The sequence below is a fragment of the Amblyomma maculatum genome, chromosome 11 (genome assembly GCF_055883805.1).
Source record: "Amblyomma maculatum isolate TAMU_Amacu chromosome 11, ASM5588380v1, whole genome shotgun sequence".
Taxonomy (NCBI): domain Eukaryota; kingdom Metazoa; phylum Arthropoda; class Arachnida; order Ixodida; family Ixodidae; genus Amblyomma; species Amblyomma maculatum.
In genome coordinates this window covers 24,080,540-24,100,886 of record NC_139354.1, presented here as the reverse complement: position 1 = coordinate 24,100,886, position 20,347 = coordinate 24,080,540, and the positions used below count along the sequence as shown (strand labels likewise).

The window sequence follows — 20,347 nt, the reverse complement described above, 5'->3', positions numbered from 1 at the left end:
GTTGGTTGGTTGGTTGGTTGGTTGGTTGGTTGGTTGGTTGGTTGGTTGGTTGGTTGGTTGGTTGGTTGGTTGGTTGGTTGGTTGGTTGGTTGGTTGGTTGGTTGGTTGGTTGGTTGGTTGGTTGGTTGGTTGGTTGGTTGGTTGGTTGGTTGGTTGGTTGGTTGGTTGGTTGGTTGGTTGGTTGGTTGGTTGGTTGGTTGGTTGGTTGGTTGGTTGGTTGGTTGGTTGGTTGGTTGGTTGGTTGGTTGGTTGGTTGGTTGGTTGGTTGGTTGGTTGGTTGGTTGGTTGGTTGGTTGGTTGGTTGGTTGGTTGGTTGGTTGGTTGGTTGGTTGGTTGGTTGGTTGGTTGGTTGGTTGGTTGGTTGGTTGGTTGGTTGGTTGGTTGGTTGGTTGGTTGGTTGGTTGGTTGGTTGGTTGGTTGGTTGGTTGGTTGGTTGGTTGGTTGGTTGGTTGGTTGGTTGGTTGGTTGGTTGGTTGGTTGGTTGGTTGGTTGGTTGGTTGGTTGGTTGGTTGGTTGGTTGGTTGGTTGGTTGGTTGGTTGGTTGGTTGGTTGGTTGGTTGGTTGGTTGGTTGGTTGGTTGGTTGGTTGGTTGGTTGGTTGGTTGGTTGGTTGGTTGGTTGGTTGGTTGGTTGGTTGGTTGGTTGGTTGGTTGGTTGGTTGGTTGGTTGGTTGGTTGGTTGGTTGGTTGGTTGGTTGGTTGGTTGGTTGGTTGGTTGGTTGGTTGGTTGGTTGGTTGGTTGGTTGGTTGGTTGGTTGGTTGGTTGGTTGGTTGGTTGGTTGGTTGGTTGGTTGGTTGGTTGGTTGGTTGGTTGGTTGGTTGGTTGGTTGGTTGGTTGGTTGGTTGGTTGGTTGGTTGGTTGGTTGGTTGGTTGGTTGGTTGGTTGGTTGGTTGGTTGGTTGGTTGGTTGGTTGGTTGGTTGGTTGGTTGGTTGGTTGGTTGGTTGGTTGGTTGGTTGGTTGGTTGGTTGGTTGGTTGGTTGGTTGGTTGGTTGGTTGGTTGGTTGGTTGGTTGGTTGGTTGGTTGGTTGGTTGGTTGGTTGGTTGGTTGGTTGGTTGGTTGGTTGGTTGGTTGGTTGGTTGGTTGGTTGGTTGGTTGGTTGGTTGGTTGGTTGGTTGGTTGGTTGGTTGGTTGGTTGGTTGGTTGGTTGGTTGGTTGGTTGGTTGGTTGGTTGGTTGGTTGGTTGGTTGGTTGGTTGGTTGGTTGGTTGGTTGGTTGGTTGGTTGGTTGGTTGGTTGGTTGGTTGGTTGGTTGGTTGGTTGGTTGGTTGGTTGGTTGGTTGGTTGGTTGGTTGGTTGGTTGGTTGGTTGGTTGGTTGGTTGGTTGGTTGGTTGGTTGGTTGGTTGGTTGGTTGGTTGGTTGGTTGGTTGGTTGGTTGGTTGGTTGGTTGGTTGGTTGGTTGGTTGGTTGGTTGGTTGGTTGGTTGGTTGGTTGGTTGGTTGGTTGGTTGGTTGGTTGGTTGGTTGGTTGGTTGGTTGGTTGGTTGGTTGGTTGGTTGGTTGGTTGGTTGGTTGGTTGGTTGGTTGGTTGGTTGGTTGGTTGGTTGGTTGGTTGGTTGGTTGGTTGGTTGGTTGGTTGGTTGGTTGGTTGGTTGGTTGGTTGGTTCACAGGAAGGGAAAGGCGCAGTATCTGTCACACTTGCTCTGTGGACACCTGAACCGCGCCGTAAGGGAAGGGATGAAGGTGGGAAAGTGGATAGAGAGAAAGGGGGGCCGTAGTGGAGGGCTACGGAGTAATTTCGACCACCTGGGGATCTTTAACGTGCGCTGACATCGCACAGCACACGGAATATGTTGGTTTGTTGACAAAAGTGGTTTCCGTTCTAAAAGTCACATGGCCTCACAAGCTGTTTACCTTGCTGCTGTTACCGCTCCCTGTAGGATCATATATAAAAAGACTGGGCTGTTGTAGCGTCTCCGTTTGTATGTTCTCAACTAACGATGTGGATGTGATGAACAGCGTAATGCTCTCACAAAATGCTTGCGCTTAGCCTACATAGAAGCGCATACGGTTTTCTACATAATCTTAGCCGCTCGGTCCCTTCATTCCAACTCTAATCTTATTGTTGGGAAAGCGATCATCGCAGCAGAAAAATAAATGACAGGCAATAAAGAGCGGTTAAGCAAATGAAAATAATGTGAAACAAAAGTTAGCCAATTATTACCACCAAGAAAAATTTATTCTACACCCCACGTTTCGGGACCGACCAGGTTTCTTCATCAGGAGCGACTGATATGAGCTAGCAGCAGAGACCACCGACCTTCATTTTCCCTTTCACAACACGTGACGAAGTCTATTGGTAAAACTGCTCTTCAAAACCCAGCCTGGCCAACTTACTCCGATGTTCTCGTTCATAGCTAACAGGACACCATCGTGGTGGTGCAGTGGTTAGGGCGCCCGACTACTGTGCCCAACCAAGGATGTGGGATTGAATCTCGGTCGCGGCAGCCGCTTTTCGATGGAGTCGAAAAACAAGGCGCCCGTATGCAGTGTGATGTTAGCGCATGTTAAATAACCCCAGGTGGTCGATATATCCACTGCGGCGTCTTTCATAGCCTGAGTCACTTTGAGACGTAAAACTCCACAAACCAAACCAAACTAGGTGTGCTGCGAATTATTGTCACCTTTATTTGTTCCTGCCAATAGGCAACCTGCAATGAAGTTTGCTGTGTTTATTGCCGCGCCGTAACACATGTCCTAGCGAGAAGAGCAAGTACTTCTGAGGCGGCTTTTGAGGGCGTTTGCACGCCACCTGCATGAGCTTACAGGGATCAGATTGCACGCTCTGTCGAAGCTTTGCGTGGCGTGTGTCAGATAACTGGGCTACATCCAAAGCGCCTGGGTAAGAAGTTATCTGTCACACGCGTATCTATAATGCTGCTGATAATGCTCGGTCGTTATCGCGAACCAAGCGGCTAACAGCAGCATTTTTGAGCCACGCTGCGGGAGAATTGCAGCGCTACCTATGCAGTGCAGGTTCCCCAGAGCCAACAAGTGTATTGCTTGTATTGCGCGGCACTATTTAGAACAGCACGAAAATTCCGTGCTCTTTGTTCTTGGTCAGGGTCGCCTGAACTGGGCTTTATCGCTTTCTATGTAGCGCAAGATTCGCCTAGTTTTGTTTCAAATTATCGCAGCCATGCGCGTATTTAGGAGCGTATCTAAATACTACCCTACTAAAGAACACGGTAGTCATGGCGCCATACCGCCCTCAACGCCGTTAAAATCAGTTGACCACGATTGCCATCAAAACCTCCTCGCCCGCAATCAGCGAGATAACGCTACAAGGTCGACAGCTTATCTTTCAGCACCTGCAAAATGATAATAAATTTATTAGCAGAATGCTGTCAGTGGCTTACTTTCTCGAGGGCTTCGAGGAGCTTGTCCGGCATGTGGTCTTGGATCATGACGGGTGAGATGAGCACCTGGTCAAAGTCCTTGTTGTCCGCCCACAGCGCCTGGTACACCGGCTCGCTCTTTCGCATCACGCGCCTGCTCCACCGAAAAAAAAAGAACAAGCACGCGCCTGTCACACATTGTCTTATGCACGCCCGTCGAACATGCCGATAACAACCGAAGAATGTTTATGATGTTCTGTCTAAATGACTGCCAGCAATTTCTCTGCGGCACACTAGAGTGCGCGCTTGACAGAGTAAACACAGTAGCTCTAAGACACTGACGACAACCTTGTAGAATCCCGTACTAGACAAAACTCAGTAGACTGACACTTCATTGTTACATAACATTCGCAATCACTGTTCGGATGTTATAACGGGTTAGAGCCTAGCCTCAAATATGCGGTTTAAGAAGCCTGCATTGTCATCATTGGAGGTTGCTTCCGAAAATGGCCGGTTGCGGCGATACCTGCCTTTAGTTCCTTGCCCACTACCAACTAATATGCCTATTTTCCGTGAAAATGACTTCTTTTCAAATAAAGCTGATAATGTGAACTTGAAGCGGAAGTCAAAAGTGCTTCACGGCTGTTACTCGCGCAGAGGTAAAATATTAAAAAGAAAAAACGCTTGCCACTCACTTATTGCTATCAATTGTTAGATGATAAAAACATGTCTTTCACATTCCCATGAAGTGAGCTCAGCGCAGGACAGTTATATATTTTCATGATACTGAGTCCTCATCAGAAATCCTCAGGTGAGCTCAGCTCAGCTGGCGTGGCACCTTCACAGTAGCGTTTAGTAGTGTGTCCTGTGGCCTGTTTCCCTCAACACCAACACCATCCAACCACTTATAGTCTGTACCCAACACGACTGTTCCACTTCTGTACTTTAAAGCAGAAAATTCATTTCACCTTAGGCTTCAGTCTAGAATTTGTGCCGAGCGTTTTACTAAGGAGAAAAAAATCTACTTGTAAATGAGAAGCGTATTTGGATGCACTCACCTCCACCTGGGCTCGTACTTTTGGCTGCTTTCAGCGGGAGGAGGAGAATGAAAAGGGAAATAAGTTGGTTCTTGTAGTCCACGCGAACTGAAAGCCCCAATTCGAGCCAAAGAATGAATTCCTAGAAGCCAGCAACTAAGCATGCAGCAGAGAAGCATGCAGCAACACAACCCACACGGAGGCGGTATGAGATTCCGGCTCTACTCGTCGCGATTCAAATTGCAGGAGGGTGTTCCACAATGATGTGAACTGTTGCTTCGCCGCGGTCTGATGACTGCCTCCCGCATGCCTGGATGCAGTGCACGAAAATAGAGTTGCGCGGGCCGTGCAAAGGTGGTGTGAGCTGCTTGCCGCATATTTAGCGCTTTTGTAATAAGGGATTGATTACTCATTAGCAGTCGCGCGATCACAAAATGTACAGATACGAAAGAAAGCGCTATAGCTTTCTCGGAAACTTCGTAGTTAAAGAAAAATTCGTCCTGGTCCAGCGGCGTCCTCCTCCTCCATATTGGCGCTCTTCCCTTAAACTTTGGATGAATACATCTCCCACTTCGAGTCATTCATCAATTCGCTCTCGCCGTACAATGTGATCTGCTCCCCGTCCTGGCTAGCTCAGTTGGTATAGAGCGACTGCCCCGGAAAAGCGGTGGTTCTGAGTTCGAACCCCATTTCTTTAACTACGGAGTTTCTGAGAAAGCCGTAGAGATTTCCTTTGTAGCCGTATGGCTTCCACCAGGTGGATGCTAATGCTAATCCCTTATTACAAATTCTGCAACACCTTGAGCGCTAGCCCTAAACTTTAGACTAACGTTTTGCGGTTAATAACACATTGTGGCTAATAAATGTGGGTATACGTAACTGCGGTATTCCGATCCCGACACTACTCAAAGCACAGAATACTTCTCTATACAAATGACTCCTTGTCTTTTTTTCACAAGGCTGTCCTGTATTTAGTACACTTAGTGCTTATAGCAGCGCCCTGTTTACAAATAGCAGGCACTGGTAGATGCCGGAGATTAAGCTGTCATTGCGTAGAGGGGTCGGGGTGAAAAACTTGGGCTGCGGCTAATAGGAATATATGTAAAAAGGCTGTCAAATCCGTTTTACGAGAGTGCGTGTACAGCTGGTCCGGTCGAAAAGCCGTCGCCGCAACCCACATTCGGCTCGGGTTTTGTCGGATGTGTCCGGAACGTGGTAGAAAAAAATGATGGCATGTAATTCAGGGGGTCTCTCTTTCCTTAAGGCGCGGGTTAGGTTTCTACCGAGAACAGTGACAGGTACTACCTCTTAGTCAGATGTAAACCAATTTACCAATACTAGTTAAGTGTAGGTGTTCACAGAAAAAGGAGACGGACACTAAGCCTTCCTTTCACCAAATGTCTATTTAAGAAAAAAATATAGGAAATAATTGTGAGAGACAGTTAACCTCTACCTTTAAAGTTACAAGGCGTTAGCGCAGGTGACCACGCGATATATAAAGCCCCACCGTGCCCGCGTTCATACGGCATACAAGAGCACTATACTCTGTCTCACAAAATGTTTGCAGCCCTGCAAAAGGCAGAAGCACCCCGGTCCAATCAGGATCACGTGCACTACAATACGGCAATTGTACTCCGCGCCCCTCGCCCCTCGCCCCCCAAATTGGCCGGGATGACAGTAGGAGTACAATTCTCTATTATAGTGCGCAGGGGCAAGAGGTACTTAGGAGCACAATTGCAAGGGCTCCTCTGCCTTTCGCAGTGCTGCAGATATCTTGTGAGACGAAGTATAGAAGGCGTATTCTTATTTCACACTCTCCCCCACCCTGAAATTAACAAGCTGAGTTGGAAGCCCTTCGAAACTTTTCTGATATCGTGTGGTCTCGTTAAATCGTATAAACTATCGTTGAATCAAAGCCCGGCCGCACTGGCTGCCAGGTACCAGCCTCTAGCAACAGCCCTCGATTTCTCGCTCATAGCACCGGTGCCAGATTTTCGGCGTAACGCCCCCTTTATTGCTATCGCGTTGAAATTTACGGAATGAAAAGTAGATGTTAAAAGGCTCCACCACGTCACATTTAAGGCCACACATGAGCGTCCCCTAAATTTTTAAATTTCACAGTGCACCTATAAAGTCGCGCAGTCGCTTGGGAGAATACCCTAGAATGGTGAACAAAAGTGGCATACAACACGCAGCCGGTGGCGGAGCTCAGGGAAACTATACTCCGTTTCATACATCAAGCGGAACACTGCCAAAGCTAGAGCTCTTGTTTGTGCTCCCCGCACCCGCGATAAAAAATAGTGCCTGCTCTTGACTACAGGAAATAATAGTTGCTTTGTCTGCAAGCTTAATACATCTTATATTTGTCATCAACTTCATCAAAATCACCTTTTTTGGGGAGAAAGGATCGGATTCAGTGAATTTGCATGTTTTGTTTGTCGTTTTCTTTCGTGTCGTATGTTCGGTGCCCCGCAACCCTGCCGGCTGTGCCCTCAACACTGCGCAACGCAGCGACCTCGACTGCCTCTTCGGAGCGGATTTTTTTCTATGGGATCCGCACTGCGAAGATGTCCACGCATGCAAAGCAAGTTATTGCAAACGTGTATGCTCGGAATAGAGTCCGTTGAGTCCATAGAATCACAGTAGCGGATCGCGGTGCTTACCGTGATCCGCGATCTGCTACCGTGATCCGCCACCACGCGTTCCACTGCGCATGCCCGGATCCCTTGACACCGATAGATGGCTCCAGATACTGGATGTCGGCACATAGACCTGTCACCTCGGGACCAATCAGCTTGGGCCACGCACGGTAGCGGGTCACGGTGGCGGATCGCAGATCACAGTAAGCTAAATCTATCTAATGTGTCAAAAAGAGTGGTTTGGCTGTATCGCATTAGCCGTGGCAAATTTGTCACGGTAAGCATTGGCAAGGTATGTATTGCGAGAACTCATCAGCTGTTACGAAGTTTTCAAGAGCTCCGCCGCCGGCTGAGTGTTGTACACGACTTTTGACCAAGATCGTAGCCCCTACATGTGAATGTAGAAGTATCAAACTTTCTTTCAGACCCGATGTATTTAAATAAACTATGGATACATGCGCCTTGAAGTACTCCCCCCTCCCTTCCCCCTTTCTGCAGCTAAGAGTACAAGGGGACAACGCTGCCCGTCGAAATGCATGCAAACAAATTCTTGCGAAATGTTTTATGCCTTTCCTAGCGTGATCACCCTAGCGTAAAGACCATATGAGTCACAATAACCTCCTACAGATTCCTCATACTGAACTCATACAGATCTCAGACAATCTCATATATTTCTCATATGTTGAACGAGATACAATCTCATATATTTCTCATATGCTGAACGAGATTTGTATGAGATGATATGAGATTAGTATGAGTTTAGTGTAAGTTTGGTATGAGAAATCTGTATGAGGTTATTGTGACTCATAGGGTTTTTTTTCACTAGGGCATACAGGCGTCTATTCCTTATAGTCAGCGAGTCATTTGAAGAATGATTTAACGAAGTGCGCAATGTAGTCTCAAGGCTACCGTTCTTAAACGGCAGTATAAACATGCGTTGAAAAGCACGACACGCCGCCCCCCACTACCCTTCCCCTTGTCTTCCGAAGGACATCTGTTTATTGGCTGTTTCGCCGAATCAACGAGCTTCTTGTGCAGTACAACAGAATGCCGCGCGCGATATAATTGCTTGCTAAAAACAAACTAAATCGCCCGTTTTAGCAGACGATGGTGAAGAGGATATCGTTAGCCACCTCCAGCGTCTGCCTACCTATGTTTGTCAACTTGGCGTTGAAGCGCCGTAATCTGCCGCCATGAACGGTTCGTTTATCGTCCTGGTTGAGGACAGTCATCAGCATAAACATAATCAGAGTCTACTTTGGATGACATTTTGTGCCCGGGAAAATGTAGCGCGCCGTAGCACGTCATACAACAGGGCCCCTATTCTGAGTTCGCGCTGTTTTCAGGAGCGTCGTTTTCGCTGTTTTCATCCTCATCCGATTGGCGACAATGCCGAAAACGGAAATGCTGGCAACAGAACACGCATCCGATTCCAGCGTTCCCGTCAATCAGGTAACTCGAACAACACTTAAAAGTGATGCAAAAATTCGGAATAAACCTCCGGAAGAAGCGCCTATTGCGAGTGATTTCAGCTTAAGCACGCATATATCGCACCATCTTCAAAAAATATAGCTTCTAAATGACGGGGCACGTTTTATTACTTTCTTCCTCACAGCACTCTATACTGCTGATGAAGAGCTGACTCCACGAGCCCTCTGAGAAACGAAAAAAATATATCGGAACGACTTGTTTACATGTATTTCTATGGTCAGCGCTCCTGCTCGGCACCCCAACCTAAGAGAGTGCAGGTGGCTGCAGCAAGTACGAATAGTATTTTAAATATTCACGCCTGTTAAACTGACGCTTCGTATTTTCTCGTTATATTTTAGGATCTATGAGGCTTTTGTTCACAAAACGGTGAAATTGCACGTACACTAATCAATCAAAGTAGTACTTAAAAAGCCTTCTTTTACGTGTATCCCTAAGAGTCGTCTGTAGTGTTTTGCCCTCAATCGGTAGAGCCAGTGACAGTGTTTCCATCAGACCTTGGTTACGTCACAGATCGACGTTATCAATTAGGATGCATTAATATACCACTGATTGTTTTTAATATTCAAGAAGTGTATTTTAAAACGAAAAATACAATAGAAAAGCTCAGATTCTCTATAAGAGAAGCAAAACAAAAAACATTCAGCGACGGCACAGGCACTGAAATATTTGCTAAACTCAAGCAGGCAAACAGCGCATGCATCTAGCCAGGCAGGGATGCATTTTTCATGCAAAATAACAGAAGGCTCACTCCTTTGGATGGTTTCGGACAATGTGGATGATTCGGCCCGGAGGATATAGAGGCTGGTGAGCTGTGAGCGCTATCGTGGCGTCGCTAGGATGGGAAGTGACGTCACGCGACGCCAACGTAAGTCCCTCCATGCCATCGAAGTCAACCTCGTCGGGGCAGCAACAGAGAACGCCACTGAGGATAATCTTCCACTGGAAAAACAAAAACAAAACAAGAACAGCAGAGTAGTCAGAAATAAAGAAAAGATAGCACACACTAGGAGTCAGTAGTAGTAGAAACTGGTTTCTTAGCAACCCTCTCAATTACACTGGCTTAATTAAACTGTTTCCGGCGGACGACGCCTACTTCGAACTCTGGCACCAGTGGACGTACACAAATAAGTTAATGCTTCCCTTTTACATCACTAAAAAGTCCTGGTTTCGCGAACAGTACACACCTTCGTAAAGTGCGATTTTTAGGCACCTTTTATTTTTATTATTGTATCAAATTTATTATTGCTATTTTTTCTCTTTCCATTTCTGCAACTGTGTGTTAAATACCATTGACTGTGATACCATTGTCTAGCTTTCAGCTGTCTGAGAAATTTATTTTCCCCACTTACTTCGTAGTCCCAAGACTGAGCGGGAAAGTTAGATATTCGGTTAATTAACAAGTATTTTAGCTTCGTGCAGGCAACAGAATAAAAATTTAATTTGATTTTATTTTGTTAACAACGAACAGACAAAACGCACTTATGGAATGTTTTGCGTAGCAGACAATTTCAAAATGCAGATGCCGGAGTTCGAGAAAAACCCAAATGACACACAATTAGCTGACTTCGCCATGTGTAGAACTGTTATAGAAAATCTATAATATTAATAATAATCTATTATCTATTATATAGCAAGTGTTTGTTGAGAAACTTCTACAGTTTACGAAAGCGCTCGTTGGTCGGTAAGTACGGCGAGGAGAAATAGCGCGTCAGAGACAAAGAAGCAACATGAGAAGCAAGCAGGAGTGGTATGGAAATTACCTCCTTTTTTTCCCTTCTCGACTGCTATTCTCTCTTCATTGCTGTCATGTTTTAATATGTTTATTTTGCTTCCATTGCTACTCAGGACTTACGCGACAGCACATGGGGAACGGCTAGCACATCATATATACTGCTGCTTGCTTTTAATAAATTCTTGGTCATTTCAGCGCTTGCACTGTCCTTTTCATCCTTTTTGTCCTTTTTGTCCTCGGCTTATTAACTCATGAGCCTTTCTAGGCTAATGGGAGTGCTCAGAGAGTGTGTGCCGTGCGAGCTGCCCACCCTGCTAGCGCTTGAATGAATAAAGATAGAATAGAAAGATGATTGTATGAGGTAGAGGACGATAAAATGAACCTAGAAGCCAAATTTGATGACTATAGACTATTTGTTTAATTAATTGGACCCAAAAATGTCAAATTTGCACCGAAATAGCACCGGACGTGAATATAATCAAAGGGCGTGAAAACAGCTCGGAAAAAAACGTCAAAATTGGTTTAGTAACATCGGATTTGCGTCCAATTAGATTAGGACCGCGTAATTAAGAGCAATCGTTACTTAAGATCACCGAAGGACCTATTATGTGGGTTAAAAAAAACAACAAAGAAAATTGGATGATGACGTCCCAACCGACGGAAAGACGTTGAGGCCGTGTGAAATTTCACAAAATGAATAATAAACGCCAGATTTCTGTCGAATTAGATAATAGAACGTCTAACTAAGCGTAATTAATATTAATGTCACCGCGGGACCTACGACTCAAGAAATGAGCACAAATGAAAACAAAGCAAGAAGAAAGAAAGAAAGAAAATGAGCGCAGAAAAAAATTCTGTCAAACGCGGCAAACGCGAATTTTGCCTCCTCTCGTCTCGCTATTTTCTCAGAAAGTACAAATCGCGAAAACGCGTCGTAGCATGTTCCTTCTGCGCGTCCAGAGATGCTCCTTATCATCGATTTAGACGGAGAATGGCGACACTGCGACAGACAGAAATAAAGGAAAAATATTCTCCACTGATGTGACGGATTGAACACACAATAACAAAGATGTAGTTAAACTGTAAATGCTTCTAGAATGCTCCAAATAATATTTCTGTGACGCAATACAAGCACAAAAGAATCGAGAGCCTTGCATTGTGCGGTTTGTTGCTTCGGATAATTTTACTTAGTGTATTAGCGAAATTGTTCACTGTAGTGGCGTCCAAGAATTGACTCAAGGCTGAGAACACATGCATGCGACTAAGTCAAAGCAATTTCAAGGAGATTTCATCTTCGCCCGTTTTCGTGACTCAGCCCTTTGAAAATACTTCAATACCTGTTTCTTTGCGCAATATTTAAAAAAGAAAAGTGGAAATCGATAATAGTGTACACTAGCACACTCTCCTTTGAATAAAGTTGTATTGCCCATTGACGGACGTATGCTATTAGAAAAGAAAACGGTCTCCATTGTCCTCTGCATACTTTACAAAAGCTGCGCTATATATCTGTATCACTTGGGTCCATCTTTCTTATATCATCGTCTTTTTCAAAGGTACATATAAACACGCCATGACGGCAAAAATAAACAGAATAAAAGCAGGATAGATTTGTGAAAACTCTGTCTACTTTCGTAACAGTGGCGTCGAAAGAGTTATGCAATGTGTTTTTCTCATTTTTCTGTCTACAGGTTTCTTACCAGAAATGACGGCCGCGTTTCAAACGCCCTTTTTCATCCGTTACTCTGCGCCCCTATTCATAGCACTGATGAAACCTGGATAAAAGGCTTCTTGCGACAGTTGTCATTCTTCACAGAAACCATCAGATAAAATCCAAGATTCCAAAATAAAAAAAAAGCACACAATGGCTCATACAGAAGGGTCACACCAGTGCCGAAGTGAAAAAAAAATAAAAAAATAAAGGGCGCTTAGGTTCATTTGCATGTGTGTTATTGATTGCCGCTGATGAACCATTCGTCAATAAGATTATGGATGCTATGAAGATTCTCGCATAGCAAATGACGTCTTTGGACAGTGATTAACGTTTTCTGCTTTCGGCGGGTTTAGGAAGAAACGAAAGAATCTTGTTGTTCCTGAACTTTTTGCGGCGGGGCAGTATTTTTCATGCATGAACACTCTAGTGCACATGACTGAAAACTGAATGCTTTCTGGTGCTTTTCATTTAATGATGCAACTCCTTACGCGTATATAGCATTGAATGGAAATTTCGTAGAAAGTGCTTTGTTTGTCAATCGTCATTGAAGCAAAAATGCAAAACATAGTTTAAAAACTCCGGCGAAAATAAACTTTTGCTAAGGCGGTTATGAGTTTCTTTCCTTCTGCAAAAGGTCGTCTTTGGCCTTCATGGAGATTCCTTTGTTGTAGTAAAAGCTATAGTCACACAAGTTTATATGCTGATTATGCGTCAGCGGCACTGGTAGAAAGGAGATGCGGCGTTCCGCATATCAATCTCAGCAACAACTCCGCCGCACTGAGGAGGCTTCGCTGCTAAATTCCAAACTCATTTCGAGGATCACACTGCTTCTGACGAGAAAGTAAATAAAAAATAATGGTCTTCGAAACTTAATTTCTTATTTTCTGAGCACATATTATGGAAGGGCCATCAACGGTTGCCGATTTTTCCACTTCACAGTAAAAATGATTCGCAAGCTTAAGTAGAAATCCAGGTAAAATGAAGCGTGCTCCATATGGGTGTACTGCCTGCATGGAATGGTTTCTTAAGCGATTTGATAAAAATTTTATTTCTAACAATATATTATGCTTCTCGCTAGCTGACTTTCCAAAAATGTTCCTTGGGCACTGAATTCGGTATGATGGCCATAATCACTTTCTAAAGCCCGTGCTAGAATCAATTAAACGAAAAATATTCCAGACGGTATTTTTCCCAACTTGTGCAATATGCCACACGTTATTTATGGTAAGCGTCATCTATTATTCTTTATTTCGACGCTCGTAAAAGTTCGGTCATATATTTTGGGTACAAACTTCGACCTTCTTTACTGGCGAATGTTCATACTAGTGTTTGACAAGCTGCACAGTTTCGTATATTTAAGTTGCACATTGCTATTACACCATAGCTATTATTACGGCCGTTCACACCTTGTTTCCGCTTGAAGCGTTCTTGAATCACGCGTGTTTACGAAGGAAGGCATCTCTCAAAGTTTCATATTGTCTCCAAATTACTTTTAAATCGGCTTATAAACAACAATTATAATGTTCCAGCATCTTGAAATTTGTTTTGAATAGTTCCATCACGTCACCCTTGTAGCTAAGGACGGTAACAATCCTCCCATTCACTCAAATGCTTCAAGCGAATTAGTAGTGATAACAGATTGTTTCGACACAAATGTAGTCTATACAAATCTTTCTCAAGCGAAACTAGTTTGTCTTCAGAGCCTACTCGAAATTCCATCAAAATTTCTTGCTCATCTTTAGATATTTCGCAATAGATAAGATGATCTTGACCTCTAAATGGTTTTTCAAATGAAGCAAAATATTATTCATGAAAATAGTTTTATTCCGTTTTTGCACCTCGTTTCGCTCGCTTAGCATGTATCTCCGCCAAGCATGGGAAGACCATTTGTTTTTTTAGATAGCAGAATAGTGTTTTTATCTTGGTTAAAAAACTCTAGGTTCATCATGTAGCACACTCTAAAATGGCAGTGCAACTTCTGTGACTGTGTTGGCACACTGCACTAGTGTGTTAATTGGTTACTGAAATGCACATTTAAAAGACTTCCTGATGCACGCCACCAGTCGGATGGTAATGAAAACGCTTAATTTGCTCCTCGCACACTTTTGCTTAGACAGTTCCCATCGATGACCTATATAGCTTTACGTAATACAGCTGCATTTTCTTTTCTCCACACAGATAACGAAATCTGACATATGCACTCAGATTTGCCATGTTCCAGGCGTACAGCCTTTGACCAATGTTTAAAACCCAGGGGGTCTACTTCTGAGCCATACTATGTGGCCCGTAATGCATTCCCAGGTTTACAAACTTGCTGAAGGCAAGTAGATTTTTCGTGCTACCCTCTCCAATGGCTGACTTCCACGATTGTAAAAAAAAGTCATAATATACGGCTTAAAAGCAAACCCTCGGGGCTCTAAACTTTTGACAAAGGCTGCACCTCGTAATCATAATTTCACCTGAGCAAATCGGCCCGTGCCATTCCGGAAAGCGTGAAAGAACTACATACAGACCAATTTTGCAGTTTTTATAAACAGTTTAAAACATATGTGTCGTAAGACATTTTCTTCAGTACCGACCTGTATAAATTTAATACCAACCCATTTTTTTTTTCTTATTTCCGCCATAGCTAGCACACATTTCGTGACTAAAATTTCTCGATGACTTCCGGGTTTACGTAGGTGAATTTCATCTGGACGCTTAAGCGAGCCGAGTTTACGGGTAGGATCTCTACAAGAAATTTTAATGTAATATTCCTATTATTTAAAACTTTTGGTTTGGTGAATTGTGGTCTTATGGCCTTAGTGTTCTAGGCGCAATAATACGCTGCAACACATAACGCACATGATTATTTATCATTAGAACTGTTAAAGCATGCATGCACTGACGTAAATGAGCAGCCAGACAGGGTGATTGAATGCCACAAGGAACAGCTTTCTTTCATGTATGCATGCGTGAAAGAAAGAAAAGAAAGAAAGATACGAAGAAAGGAAGACTGAACAAATGAATGAATGAATGAATGAATGAATGAATGAATGAATGAATGAATGAATGAATGAATGAATGAATGAATGAATGAATGAATGAATGAATGACAGAGATACACATCTGGATTGCCCACAAAAGTGAATGCAGGTGGCGCACTGGTACCTTGGGGTCTGCGCTCCTTTTTATAGCATTGATGAGATCAGTCCGGAGGGCCTCCATCTGGTGCAATCCTATTCTGGGCACCACGTCTTTGCCCAGCACCACTGACGTGATGAACGCCTTGCTGTACTCGACGGCCGGGAGGCTGGGGCAAGGGAAGGCGAGATAAACAGCACGTCCTCGACTGGTGCAAACACAGGCCGTCAGAAGAGGAAGCCACAGATCCAGCATGGAATGGTAGAGGTGGTTGCCCAAAGGGCGGAGAAGGCGCACGGAAAGAGTTACTACTTCGGGCTGTCTACACGACCGGACGGAAATGCACACGCAGTCTGTGCTGGTTCTAAATACGGCTTTGCTACTTTCGATTTCGTTTCCGCTGGAGAACACCTTCGTATAAAGACAGCAACATCCTAGAGCCTTATTCAGCTTGTTTTTTTTTTACGACCAGAAAGCTACATGTCGCCGCTTGAGGTCAGGATTAAGGCTTTTGTCGGTTATTGAGCAATCACAACAAAGCGGAGGCATGTTTTTACACACTGAAGTTTCTGCATATCTGACACTGAAGTTGTTCGGGGTACTCTGCACTGCTCGTTAACTAATCCGCAACAAGGAGCCACTCTTTTATTGGCACTCTTTTAACACGTTTTGATAGCATAGATAAACAAGACCAATTGCAGCGGGCGAGCGTGCTAGAAGATGATGACCTCTATATTCTATTGAATCTTAGAAATGAAAATTTGTACGCAGGATTGAAAAGTGTTGTTGTTACCCTTCTGCAGTGACATCGTGCAGAGCGTTCTTTCTTTTTTTTTTTACCGATAGTACACCATAGCTGGGACGAACGCGTGCCTTAGTAAAGAACAGTTAATTATCTACGCCGGACCGATGCCACGCACTACCCGGTTGAATCAAGCAACTAAAAGCCGACCCCAATATCCGAGTGGTTGTACTTTATCGTTCAATTCGGTGAATATTGCTTTCTTTCAAGTTTCGAATTTCAAAGACATTGCACCAAACGCGGCTCAACGCAATACACAGAACAAAAGCCGTAACCTAGTCTTACTTGAACCTATGGCTATCGCAAGCGTTAAGTGCGGCATCTAACATATATCTGTAAATATATGTCTGCAACATATATCTGTAACATTTATGTGTAACATATATTTGTAATATATATCTGCGTATGCGGACGAATATTGGCGATCGTGGATCGATTTTGCTAAGTCACGTATTCCGTCAAAGACATAACGATGCTTTAAAATGATAACAACGCTGCAGGGAAGCCTTTTAACTTGTAGTAACATGCATCACCCTTTTCATAATCCTTAAACCTTACCAGGTACTAAGATCGCTTTATCAACCTCATCGGTTCCTCTTGTATCCTTAGCGGCTCGGATGTGGTTGCGCACAGAGTGCACAAGTTCGAGACCAGAAGAACGCCACACCGACCCTGCCGCTGCTGCGTTCGCCACTAACCTGAGCAGGCCACCAGGTGGAGCATACGCGTAGCACAGGAGGTTGGGGAAGTCCTGCTTGAGCAAAATGGCAAGGATAGCAGCCGCTCCTGCCCCGAGGGAGTGGCCCACGAGGACGAGGTCGTACTGGGTCGTGCCCTTGTCCTGCGACAGGCGTACACGAACACGCCGTTTTTGAGTTGAATACCACCATACCGGTAGAGTTACAAGGGCCAGACACAGACCAGGCGTAAAAGGACAATCACATCAAAGCTCAGCCCCATATATTCTATTAGCAGGCAATTTTTGTATCCCATTTGCAATAGGTTAGAAGCAAAACAACTAGAGAACAAGTAGAAAAGCAACAGGATATTGTCCGCCATTTGTATATGAGTGAGAACGAAACACTCGTGAAATATTTAGCGGTTGCATGCGTCAGACGCCTTTCAGGGCAAAGGCGGCTTTAATACTTCGTAGAGATGACAAATACGGTCCGATCTACGCTTTGGATTCATTTTAAATGCATAAACCAAGTTAGAGGCGCAATAAGTATTAAACTCGTTTTTTTTTACACCGAGACACAAGCGACGTTTAATATTTATCCATGGCGCGGCAAATGGAAGGCCCGTAGAATATATTTTATACATGCGAAGGTTAAAAAGAATAATCAGAGTCAGGCTTTTTGAGAAATGATCGAGGATGGGAAGCATGCAGGCCTACCAGAGAACATGCCAAAAATAAAGCATGGTATGCACCTCATGAAAAATAAAAGTTCTCCGCAACAAATGGGAAAAGGAGAAAGAAAAACAGCAAAGCGCGCTGGCCAGTTTAAAAAAAAAATTACATTAAAACGCCATTCAAAATGAGGAATGATTGATAAACGAAAGAAAGGTATTTTTTCGCTGGGGTTAGCTCTCCTCCTATATGGAGAGCATTTTATATGTCGTGCTGAGTTTTTACTACTTTTAAAATTACCACGGAAACTTTATTTAATGCCATCCAATAAAATACCTCTACCGTAGTATTCCTATTTATGCAGTTGCTTCTTACGTCATTGTGATTCTGTTTAACTGATTAAAGATCATTTCTTTCTCCCTTTTTCCCGCATGAAAAGTGCACCATCGCCAATTGCAGACAGCCAATTGTCACCCAGATTGCATTAGCTTTCTTTCTTTTCAGCGGACGTGTCAGCTTCTCTGCTTGCTGCAAAGTGTGCTAACGCATTTATTGATCTTTAACTAAGTTGAAAATGATCTCATCGTAATACTCAACGAGAAAGAATCCGAATTCGAGAAAACGTGCCAACGCTCGAGGTTTCAACGCGCGCCCTCTTCGCTCATGGAACGGAACGCACCTGTCGAAAGGTTAAACCAGCGACGTGCTACGCGCTTTAAGCTCAATTGAATTAGCTTCAATTTGCGTGTGCCCTGCTCACTTCAATCGCACGTCTGTATCGTCCTTAAGTTTTCTCGCTAGGCAGGTAATTAGGTTCCGGAGTCGGCGGCAAGATGTCTAAAGGCAATTTATGCAATAAGGTCTTCCTTCGTTTGCTTATCTTTCTACAGATACACTTCCTTTATTTCAGACGAAGCATCGCCTTCTTCGTGTGCCTTTTACAGTTCCAAGACGGCTCAGGTTAAGCACCCTGACATGCACTCTTCCTACGCATTCCGATCGTTTCCTCATAACCACCAAATCCTAATGAAACCATTTCTAGGCCGAGGGTGACCTGATGCGCTCAGATATTGCGATTAGATTGTCGAGATAAAAAAGAATAAGCCTTTGCGTCTGTTCTAGGGTAACTAGCCAATGCCTAATTTACGCGCTCATTAGGTGCTGAGCAAATATCCACTCGAAGAGAACTGAGTTGCAAAAATCTCTTGGATAATGATGTCCAAGTTTTTTCGTGATACTGAGCCCTGTAGCATGGACAGCTGCAACACTAAACTGCAGATTTCTTTGGCATAACCATTAACCACAACAAAAAAATGTTGGGCCTCGTGGGTAGGCACAGTCACCGCAGCACCGTTAACAAAAAGTTCCTCTAAATGCCACTCGTGGTAAACACTTCCAGATGCCTCGAAGATCGCGCGCTGCAGAGCCTTGCCGCCGCAAACTGCGTAAGGAGTGAATAATGCTAGAAAGCTCTACTTAGACTTATGCAAATCTTTATCCCTGCACCGTCTTCGCCAACATTAACCGAGAAGTCACGCGGGCGGCCGACCCGGCCTGAGGCTGAGCAGCGGCACTTGGGTCTCGAGCGCTGACCCCGGCTGCCTGGCTTCGAGTGTAAAATGGCTGCCGCTTGGATGCGTTCTCGCCAAAAGCGCGAGATCGCACGCTCTGCAAGCTGCCCTGCCGCGAATTTCTGTACCAGCCGATAATATGAAACTATTGGAATGAGGAGACCATATGACACGAAAAAATATATAGAAATACACGTGTTTTTCACATCGTCTCCATATATGGTTTTCATATAATTTCTATTTAGTTTCCATATAAATTCCTCGTGGCCATATGAAGTCCATATATTTCCACATGCATATTCCATATATACTCCATGCTTTCCCTTTGGTTTTCATATAATCCACACGGAAAACACATAAAATTAGGGCACACTCATACGGAAAGCTGCATTAGGGTGCCCGCTTATATTTTTATCATCCGAGGGAAATCGAAGGCGGGAACTCATATAAGCTATTTTCTACTCTATTACTTTCTGCGAAGACAGCCCTTTGTCTTAGTCACGATTTAGGAACAGTTCCGTCATGCAGAACGGATAAGACTCAAACTGCGGAGAAAGGAACAACGCCATAAAAACATTTCTTGCCTGCACCCGACCTAATCTTTCAATTTAATTTTCATTTATTTCGTTGTGATCGGAAAATAACGTTTTAGGAGGTTGCTTTGGGAGCCAAGCGAAGTATAACGTTTAAAACATCAACACCTCGTTAAAATCTGTGCCGGTACTCTTAAAAGAGAGATGTCTCCGTTGGCCAGCCGTAACATTCAGTGAAAATTATGACGTAGTGACATGGCGTGCGAGTAATACGTGGACGCAGTCTAAGCAGCTTCAATTCTCGATCTTACAAGGTACCAGTTCCAGAAATGGGGACACGGTAAGAAAACAATGAAATCTTAAAAAAATATTCTACACAACCACACCGAGTCTAGTGTGCGAAGTATACGCTGAAATTTTGTGTGTGTGTGTGTGTGTGTGGGGGGGGGGGGGGGGGGGGGGCTGGCCGCATGTTTATTTTCAGTACCTTTTGTACGGCTCTTGAGAGAGTCAATTACTCTATTACTCTATTACTTTCTGCGAAGACAGCCCTTTGTCTTAGTCACGATTTAGGAACAGTTCCGTCATGCAGAACGGATGACTCAAACTGCGGAGAAAGGAACAACGCCATAAAAAACATTTCTTGCCTGCACCCGACCTAATCTTTCAATTTAATTCTCATTTATTTCATTTATTTTGCTTTCCCTTTGGTTTTACCTTACAATTACCAACATTTTTAAGTGTCGAAATCTGTTAATTTAGGTAACTAATTATTACGCCAGAAATAGGCAAAACGAAGCGTAATCAAAACCGTCCGAATTATGCTGATGTGCCGATGTGCTTACACGAGGACTATAGGGAAAGTTATAATTAATCATAGTGGAATGTAAGGCACATTTTTCTTCCCGATATGGAGAGAGAGAGAGAGAAAAAAAAGAAAGTTTTTAATATAAAGTAATTACGTAGGTGGTTCACCCAGGTCCGAAAAACTAATGGCGAATACCGCCCTCTAAGCTTGACC

The 20,347-nt window shown here is 44.0% G+C and overlaps 1 protein-coding gene across 5 annotated transcripts in view; it reads right to left on the bottom strand.

Annotated features, from left to right (window-relative positions):
* inaE (inactivation no afterpotential E) overlaps positions 1–20,347 on the bottom strand; it is a 229,679-nt gene that overhangs the window by 33,111 nt on the left and 176,221 nt on the right. For 2 of the 5 annotated variants that reach the window (XM_084584125.1, XM_084584126.1), the window contains exons 13-18: positions 16,570–16,712; positions 15,097–15,238; positions 9,252–9,442; positions 4,570–4,683; positions 4,395–4,481; positions 3,358–3,490 (exon numbers count right to left, since the gene is read on the bottom strand). In XM_084584125.1, the coding sequence (XP_084440251.1) occupies positions 3,358–3,490; positions 4,395–4,481; positions 4,570–4,683; positions 9,252–9,442; positions 15,097–15,238; positions 16,570–16,712 (810 nt within the window). The remainder of the gene's footprint in view (positions 1–3,357; positions 3,491–4,394; positions 4,482–4,569; positions 4,684–9,251; positions 9,443–15,096; positions 15,239–16,569; positions 16,713–20,347) is intronic. The other 3 variants (XM_084584129.1, XM_084584130.1, XM_084584128.1) reach the window with 2 other exon arrangements.